Here is a 9513-nt window from a genome sequence, read left to right as displayed (position 1 = left end):
GAGATCCACTCCTTTATCTCCCAAGAATTAGAGATAGGCCACTTCCAAGAACCATTAGAGACTATAGAGCTAACCTTGGTGCTGTCAGGAAGATTAGTGTCATAAAGAATTCTAGGACCAAACCTATGCCACAACGAACCAAGCAGATGCCAATTGTCATACCACAGGAACACATTTTCCCCATTACCAATTTTAAACTTGATGTGAGGATAGATTAAATGCCTAAGAGACAGGATTTTCCTCCAAACCCATGAGGGATCACTAGGAGTTCTAACAGCCCAAAAGCTCCTCCCTTTAAGCAAGTAAGCCTTGACCCATTGGCACCACATGGAACAATCACCCCCAGAAAACAAGTACCAAACATGTTTGGCTATAGCAGCCTTGTTCCAGGTAGCTAAGTCTTTGAAACCAAGGCCACCCTCATTTTTTTCCCTGCAGATATATCTCCAAGCAATCTTAGCACTATGTTTCTTCAACTCAACCCCAGACCAAAGAAAAGATCTAAGGAGGCTCTCAATGTCACCAATGATTTTCTTAGGGAGGATAAAAAGAGAGGACCAGTACACTTGCATAGAAAATAGAATAGACTGGATGAGTTGAGCTCTACCAGCATAAGAAAGCAGTTTATTGGTCCAACTTTTAATCCTCTTAGTAATTCTCTCAACCAGAGTATGACAATCAGATGCTTTAAGCTTGGTAGTGATAAGAGGCACACCAAGGTATTTCACTGGGAGGGAGCCCTCAGTAAAATTGGCTATCCGAAGAATATTCTCTTTAAGCTACACCCCGAGAAAAAAATGTTACTCTTACTAGAACATCGCTCATGGGCAAACATCACTGCTGCATCAACCCGGTCAAACATCAAACTCAGGTATATCCGTCCTTCTTCTTTTGAGGATAGTGTTGTTGTAAATATGCCCCCAAGGACAGATCCGCTAGAGAAATGGGACTCCTGCCTTGTGTGTTACTTTGTTGATAAGGGAGTGGGCTACAATTATTTGCGTAACAGTGCTTTTGGGATGTGGAAAACTCAGGGCCTCAAGGAGGTTCTTACTAATGGGGATGGGTTCATGTTCTTTATATTTGATACCCCTGATAGTTGTAGAGAAGTTCTTGAAGGAGGTCCATGGTACATAGGAGGTTATCTCCTTATTCTAAAACAATGGAAAAGGATGATGAAGCTATCTAAAGATAAATCCACAAAAATTCCAGTATGGGTGAAGTTCTTTAACATCCCTTTGGAATATTGGGATCCTGATGGTATAAGTAGGATTGCAAGTGCAATTGGACATCCTCTCTTTATGGACCAGCTTACGGCTCGGGGTAGTAGGGTGGCTTTTGCTAGAATTTGTGTGGAAATTGAGGCTACCTCAAAACTGCCCACTTATTTCCAAATTAGGCATGATGATGAAGCTGTTCTAATCCGAGTCGAATATCAGGGGTTGCCGTCAAGGTGTCAACATTGCCAAATATTTGGACATAGCACCCAAAAGTGTGTGTCTCAACAGGTGGCTAAGCTGATCTCTATGCAGAAGACATCTGAGGAAAATGTAAGTGCTCAAGACGAAGGCTGGACCACCTGTCACAGCTAAGGGGAAGAGGAAGGTGGGTGATCCTGAGTTGGAAACTATCCCAGAAGTGGTGGAACTCCCAGCTCCAGCTTCTACAGCAGACCCAGTTCCAGCTCCAGCTCCTGAAATTGCTCCCACTGAGGTGGACTCTTCTGATCAATCCTTTGACACTCAGGAGACTTCTGCGACCAAGAGCTTATCTGGGGAGGAGCAAAGCTCTGAAAGCAGTGATGTGGATAGGTTCCAAAAGAAGGTGTTCGAGATTGCAAAGCTGGTGGTTCCTAATGCTGCCGAAATGCTGGACACTGCGATTAAAGAAGTTAAGGCTGAAAAGGCGATCCATAGTTCTGCTACCCCATCCCAGCAGGTGAAGAACAGACCCTCTGGCAAAGGCAGCAGTAGCCAGAGGAAGAAAAAGAGGTAACACAGTTTCAGTTGGTTGTGGGTTTGTCTTTTTTTTTGTGGGTTTTGTCTCTATCTCCCTTTTGTGTCCCTATGAATGTAAAAATTGCTTCATGGAATGTTAGAGGTTTGAATGATCCCTTTAAACACAAAGAAGTTAAAAAGTTTGTGCTTAAAGAGAATATTCATGTCATGGGGGTTTTGGAAACCAAAATAAAACAGTCTAAAGAGAGTACTATCTGTGGTAAATGTTTTGATCAATGGTCTATGCTCTCTAATTCACAACCAACTGAAACTGGTAGAGTCTGGGTGTGCTGGAACAATGTTTTTTGTGATGTTCAAATGATTTCCATGTCTAATCAGCATATTTTGTGTAAAATTATTGAATTGGCTTCCAATGAAATCTTTTATGCAACTTTTGTTTATGCTGAAAATAAGCACACATTGAGAAAGGTTTTTTTTGAATCTATGCTTGATATCTCCCGTGTTAAATCCAAAGTTCCTTGTGTTTTTCTGGGTGATTTTAATGCTATTAGATACCAGCAGGAAAAAATTGGGGGGACTTCTAATTGGACGAATGATAATGCTTCTGAGTTGGCTGATTTGTCTTACGGAGGTTGCCAATTCACCTGGGCTAACAATAGGAGTGAGGGGACCTATATAGCTACCAAAATTGATAGAGTTCTAGTTAATGAGGCTTGGCTGGACAAATTTCTTGAGGCTACTGCCCAGTTTCTCCCCTCTGGTATTTCTGACCACTCCCCTGCTGTGGTCAATATCAGTGCCACCAAGTGCTCTTTCAAAAAACCTTTCAAATACTTTGATTTCTGGTCTCAACATCCAGATTTTCTGGGTACTGTTTCTAACACCTGGGGGCAGTACATTCAAGGGGTTCCTATGTTCAGGGTTTGTCAAAAACTCAGAAAGCTTAAAGCTAGTCTCAAGCTTTTGAATAAGAAAGACTTTAGTGACATATCTACTCGTGTCCAAATTGCTAAAACTAATCTGGATCTTATTCAATATAAACTTGACAAGGACCCTTTGAATAGTGTTTTGCAAGCTCAAGAGAGAGAGGATCTGAAAAAGTATATTGAGCTTAGCAAATTAGAAGAGAGCCTTGCTCTTCAAAAATCCAGAGTGCAGTGGCTTGGTCTTGGGGATAGAAATAGCAAATTCTTCTTTAGGTCTGTGAAAAGTAATATCAATAGAGGGAAGATTTTGAGTGTTGTCATGGGTGATGGTTCTAGGTCTACTCATAGTACTGATGTCCACACCTCTTTTATCAATTTTTATACCAATCTATTTGGTACCCCTTCTGTGGATCAGTACAAGGGTCTTGAGAGGATTCAATCTTTGGTGGAAAAAAAAGTCTCTCTCTCTCAATCTGTTTTAATGTCCAAGCCTGTTTCTGAAAATGAAATCAAGGAGGTTTTTTGGTCTTTAAAGTCCAATAAAGCCCCTGGCCCGGATGGGTATTCCGCTGGTTTTTTTAAGAGCTCTTGGGATATTGTTGGTAAGGATGTCATTCTAGCTATTAAGTCTTTCTTTGACTCTGGTAAACTTCTTTCTGAGGTTAACAGTACCATTATAGCTCTTATCCCTAAAGTCCCTAATCCTACTCATGTTGGTGACTATAGACCCATCTCTTGTTGTAATACCATCTATAAATGCATTGCCAAGATCATAGCTAATAGAATTAAATTGGCCCTTCCTGATTTGATTGATCCTGTGCAGTCTGCGTTTGTTCAAGGTAGAAGGATCTCGGACAACATTTTCTTGTCCCAAGAGATTATGAGAGGTTACCATAGGAGTTCCCACTCTCCTAAGTGCGCCATGAAAGTTGATATTATGAAAGCTTATGATACTGTGAGATGGGACTTTATCATTGATATCCTCAAAGCTATGGCTTTCCCTCCTTGTATGATTACCTGGATAAAGGCTTGCATTACGAGTCCTTCTTTCTCGATTTGTATTAATGGGAGCCTTCAGGGGTATTTTAAAGGGGCGAGGGGATTAAGACAAGGGGACCCTATGTCCCTGTATCTCTTTGTGTTGGCTATGGAAATTCTTGCCAGAATTCTAGCTGAGAAATCTAGGAGCCCTTTGTTCAAATTCCACTGGAGGTGTGAGAAAACTAAAATTGTCAACCTTTGTTTTGCTGATGATTTGATGATTTTCAGTAAAGGGGACCCTGGTACTGTTTCTCTTATCATGCAGGGATTGGATGAATTTAGGGATCTGTCTGGTCTTACCCCTAATTCTAGTAAGAGTAATATTTTTTTCTCGGGGTGTAGTAGTGAGCTTAAAGAGGATATTCTTCAGATTGCCAATTTTACTGAGGGCTCCCTCCCGGTGAAATACCTTGGTGTGCCTCTTATCACTACCAAGCTTAAAGTGTCTGATTGTCATAATCTGGTTGAGAGAATTACTAAGAGGATTAAAAGTTGGACCAATAAACTGCTTTCTTATGCTGGTAGAGCTCAACTCATCCAGTCTATTCTGTTTTCAAGGCACACTCTCTTTTTATTCTCCCTAAGAAAATCATTGGTGACATTGAGAGCATCCTTAGATCTTTTCTTTGGTCTGGGGTTGAGTTGAAGAAACATAGTGCTAAGATTGCTTGGAGATATATCTGCAGGAAAAAAAATGAGGGTGGCCTTGGTTTCAAGGACTTAGCTACCTGGAACAAGGCTGCTATAGCCAAACATGTTTGGTACTTGTTTTCTGGGGGTGATTGTTCCATGTGGTGCCAATGGGTCAAGGCTTACTTGCTTAAAGGTAGGAGCTTTTGGGCTGTTAGAACTCCTAGTGATCCCTCATGGGTCTGGAGGAAAATCCTGTCTCTTAGGCATTTAATCTATCCTCACATCAAGTTCAAAATTGGTAATGGGGAAAATGTGTTCCTTTGGTATGACAATTGGCACCCGCTTGGTTCGCTGTGGCATAGGTTTGGCCCTAGAATTCTTTATGACACTAATCTTCCTGACAGCACCAAGGTTAGCTCTATAGTCTCTAATAGTTCTTGGAAGTGGCCTATCTCTAATTCTTGGGAGATAAAGGAGTGGATCTCTTCTACCCCTTTATCTTTTCTACCTTCCTTTGGCTCTTCTGATACTCCGTTTTGGAATTTGGCTGCTGATGGTAACTTTTCTATCCAGTCAGCTTGGGATTGTTGGAGGGATAAGGGCCCTAAAGTCACTTGGTCCAAACTTATCTGGGGCCCCCCTTCAATCCCTAGGGTTAGTTTTATTGCTTGGTTAGCCATCAATGAGAGACTTAATACTGGTGATAGACTTAAAACTTGTGGTCTTGTTACAAATCCTTACTGCCCTTTCTGTCAAGATCCTGAGGAGAATCACTCTCATCTCTTTTTTAGGTGCATATTTTCTTCTAGGATTTGGGGTGGTATCCTTGCCAAGTGTAAGTCTAACTAGCCTTCTTAGCCTTGGTTGGAAACTGTTGATTTTGCTGTTAAATCCACCAGTGGTACCTCCTTGAAAATGGTGATTCTTAAGCTATCATTTCTTTGCACTGTCTACCACATTTGGATGGAGAGGAATAGTAGGATCTTCAATAAGGCCCAAAAGCGTGAAGAGGTTGTTACTAACTCTATTATCCAAATGGTTAGGTGTAGGCTTCTTTCTATGGAAAATGTTAAGATTTCTGCAGGTGATAATTGGCTTTTGGAGGAATGGAGTCTTTCTCTCAAAATCTTGCAGCAGCACCATGCAGCTGGCCGGAGAATGAGTGATGTGAGATTACATACATTGAGGGTTGAGTGATGGTGAGCAACTATTGTGGGGTTTACTAACTGGGTGCTCTTTTGCAGGTTATCATGAATCCTAAATCTTCTCCTACATTGTTGTGTCCGTATGGAGGGTTGAGTGTTGTGAGCTACCTAAATATTTCCAGATATTGTGGGTTGAGTGATGAGAGACAGCACACATGTTTTAAGCTAACCTTTATCATATCTTATATATGGTTTGTGCAGGTTCTTGGAGCTTTCAAGTATAATGTCCTTCTGATACTTTCGAGGTATCATGTGAGTTGTGGGCCTAGTGTTGTCAGATCATATATGGAGTGGAGAGACATGCTGTGTTGTGGGTCGAGTGAGGAGAGCTCCTATATTGTGTGTTTGTTATTTCTTCTCCTTTATGATTTACGACAGGTTCACTTGTTGGTGAGGAGGTGTGGTGTTGCTTACAGCGCAGTTACAGGGGATTGCTGCTGGTATCCTTGTTTTTTGGCGTGGAGGGGTGATGATTACATGCTGCACAGATTCGGGTGGCAGTTTGTAGGGTGTGTTTGTACCATGGTGATGGCTGCTGCTAGCGCCTTGCTGTGCTACATGAGGGAGAAAATCAGTTGTTTTTCATTGTATTTTTTACATAATTTTATAGCATGGTTAGCTTATTCCTACGGGCTGTGTAGGAGTACCTTTGTGCTTCTTTGTGTTCTTAATAGCTTTCCTAGCAACCATGTTTCGGGTTGCACATATCTTAACAGGTTAGTTTTGTTTGGGTTTCTTATTCCTATCCCTACGGGATGTGTAGGGAATTTTGTTTTGGTTTGGCCCGTGCCCTTGTGGATACAGTGTCCAGGTTCATCCATCTTGCTTGGTGCTACAGTAGCTGGAGGTTCTTTGTCAAGACCACAGCCTCCCAGAACTATGCTTCAGTTTGTCTTCGTCTAGGTTGCTATATTTGTTTATATTTCTTGTTCACTCTTCCTATTGCTAGATTATAGGAAAGGTGAACAAGTTGTTAGCTTTTGTTCTGTTTTCTGTATAGCTGTGGTAGGTCCTGGGGTATGCCCCTTGTAGTTGTGTAAATTTTCTTGTTTTATTTTATCTCTTATTCACCCAAAAAAAAAAAGTTATAGAGAAACTTTCTTCTTGAGAGCTAGAAGAGAAAGTCAGGGAAATGGAAGAGAAAGAGGAAGAAAATCAAAAGAAATTCAAATTCATCCTTTTGGACTTGAGAATTGAAGACTTAGATGATTTTGGAAGCCTTAAATGAGGTGCTTAGATTAAACTAATATCGTTAAACTAGAATTACTCAGAAAAATCTCTTTATTAGAGGCCAAGCAAGATTGGTTTGAGTTAAACTTGGCCACTTAAGCTTATGAAACAATTAGTTGCCTAAGCAAATTAGTTCTTGGAACAAAAGAAAGAAGGAAGGCGAAGTTCCTGGAACAAAAGAAAGAAGGAAGGTGAAGTCAAGATAAACTATCTTCTTGAGAGATAGAAGAGAAAGTCAGAGAAAAGAAAGAGAGAAATAGGAAGAAAATCAAAGGGAGTTCAAATTCACACTTTTGGTCTGGAGAATTGAACAGTTAGGTGAGTCAGAAACCTTAAATGAGGTGCTTAAGTTAAACTAATACTGTTAAGCTAGAATTACTCAGAAAATTCTCTTTCTTAGAGGCAAAGCAAGGCTAGTTTGAGTTCTACTTTCCCACTTAAGGTTATGAAAACAATTGGTTGTCTGAGCTAATTAGTTTCTAGAACAAAAGCGAGAACGAAGGAGAACGGCAGAGAAAGTAACAGAGAAACTTTCTTGCTGAGAGCTAGAAGAGAAAGTTAGAGAAAAGAAAGAGAAACAGGAAGATAATAAAAGGGAATTCAAATTCAACCTTTTGGGCTTGCACTTAGGTGATTTAGAAAACCTTAAATGAGGTGTTTAAGTTAAACCAATATCGTTAAGCTATAATTACTCAGAAAATTCTATTTCTTAGAGGCTATGCAAGATTAGTTCGAGTAACTATGCGTACAAACCACTAAGGGGATGAAAGCAGAGCCTCTCTCTCTTGAATCTAGAGAGAGAAAGCTCCCCCCCGGGGATAATGAAGATCTGGTGCTGTTTTGGCCAGTTGGTTTAGCTCCTATACTCATTATTTGAGTGATAGTGAGCATGGTCTACGGGTCTATAAGCTTCTGGTGTGAATTAGAGTGTTTTGATCTCCACCGTTGTTTTTTTTTTGGAGGTCAGTGTGTTCAAGTTTTCCGTGTTTGGCACCGGCGGCGTGTCCCAGCGTGGTTTGCAGTGGGTTGTCTCGCCGGAGCTATTCATGTCCGGCTTCTTGTGTTGGTCTGACCAGCTTATTTAAAACCTCTGCCATAGAATGCCATGGCGATGGTCGTTTACCGGTGTGGTCGTCGCTGGTTTGTCTCAGACGTGAATATGCATGGGTGTCTGCGATCTGTTCAGTCCGTGAGGGGTTGCTGGGCGGTGTACACTTGTTCGGGAGTGCTATGCCGGTGGCGTTTATTCCAGTCTCTGGCGGTTGTCTTTCCGTGGATAGGAGCTCGTTTTTTTTCGTCGGTAGTTTTTTTGGTGGTAGATGTTTTTTGTGTGTTTGCCCAGAGTTGACGTCCACGGGAGTAGTCATTGGTATTGGTTGGTGCAGGTACGGGTGTTGCTCTCATCTGGCGTTGATTTTGGTATGGGTCTTCATTGGTTTTAAAGTTTCAGTCCGTAGGGTGTTGCTGGCCGGTCGTTTTGCTGGTAGTAACCTTGTAACGGATCTGGTGGTGTTCTAGGTTGATCCCAGATTTGGCCCTGGGCTATTTGCAGGGCTTCAAATCTGGTTCGGTTTATGATGGTGGCGGTGTACGCAGTGCTAGAAAGTGGAGGTGCTGACTCTTGTCCGACGCTGGTTTCTCGCCGGTGTTATTGGTGGTCTTGGCTTTCCGGCGTTATGATCGTGGCTGTTTTGCCGTCGGTAGTATAGACGACGTGCATGGTTCACGCTTAGTATGCGCGTGGTTGTTTGAAGGCTTTACCCATGTTGGGTTGAGGTACATCACCCACGTGGGTCTGGGTCAAACATACTGCTGCAGCAGGTTAGACACATAGATACAGCTGGTGTTGTTGTCAAAAGTCTTGGAAAGTGGTTCACTTGTGGTGCTTTTTGGCCCACGGTTTCGTTAAAACCAGCAGTGGTTTGTTATATATTGCAATATTATATGGGATTTGGTGATAAGCTGAGTGGATTGTTTGGAGGGAATTTCAAATTGTTTTGGGTAATGGGTTTTTGGTAGTGGGCGGTGGGCCCCTTGGTTTTTTCCACTGTGGGCAGTCTTTTTATTGGGATTTTTCTAAGATGGTGCACTGCAGTGAGTGAGGTATATATAATATTTATATATACTTTTGTTCAGTGGAATCCACGTGTGAAATTTGTGTAATTTGAGAAGGTTGGTTGAGGTGGGGCCCGAGTTTTTTGGACCCGAGGGTTTATTTTTGGTTGCCAATCCGTGGGTTATTTTGGCTGGATGTATTGGTTGCAAGTGGGGCCCGGCATTATTACTCTTTGTGGGTATTTTGTTGGGCCACCGTTCTGTGGGGCTCATGGTGCAAGAATTGGTATGAATTTTTGGTTTGGAAATTTAGCCGTTGGGCTCATTTGGTTTGGACTTTCGGGCTCATTGATTTTGTTGGGGTTATATTGCATATATTTATATGATTGGTGAGTCCGTAAGCTTTTGTTTAGCCACTATGCAGCGGATCTTGTGTAGTCGATTGTCTCTTGATGATTGATCGTG

At 41.8% G+C, this 9513-nt stretch overlaps 1 protein-coding gene across 1 annotated transcript; it reads left to right on the top strand.

Annotated features, from left to right (window-relative positions):
* Window positions 1-671: 671 nt before the first annotated feature.
* On the top strand, window positions 672-8702 carry LOC145819030 (uncharacterized). Its single transcript, XM_082913011.1, has 10 exons — window positions 672-1415; window positions 1564-1991; window positions 2099-4465; window positions 4612-5349; window positions 5458-5725; window positions 5803-5862; window positions 5965-6015; window positions 6142-6203; window positions 6405-6479; window positions 8546-8702. The coding sequence occupies exons 1-10, from the start codon at window positions 672-674 to the stop codon at window positions 8700-8702; spliced, it is 4950 nt and encodes a 1649-aa protein (XP_082769137.1).
* Window positions 8703-9513: the final 811 nt, after the last annotated feature.

The sequence above is a fragment of the Camellia sinensis genome, chromosome 2, assembly GCF_055761805.1.
Source record: "Camellia sinensis isolate YWXY chromosome 2, ASM5576180v1, whole genome shotgun sequence".
NCBI classification, from domain to species: domain Eukaryota; kingdom Viridiplantae; phylum Streptophyta; class Magnoliopsida; order Ericales; family Theaceae; genus Camellia; species Camellia sinensis.
The sequence above is the reverse complement of the archived record's forward strand: the minus strand, read 5'-3'. Positions and strand labels throughout refer to the sequence as shown.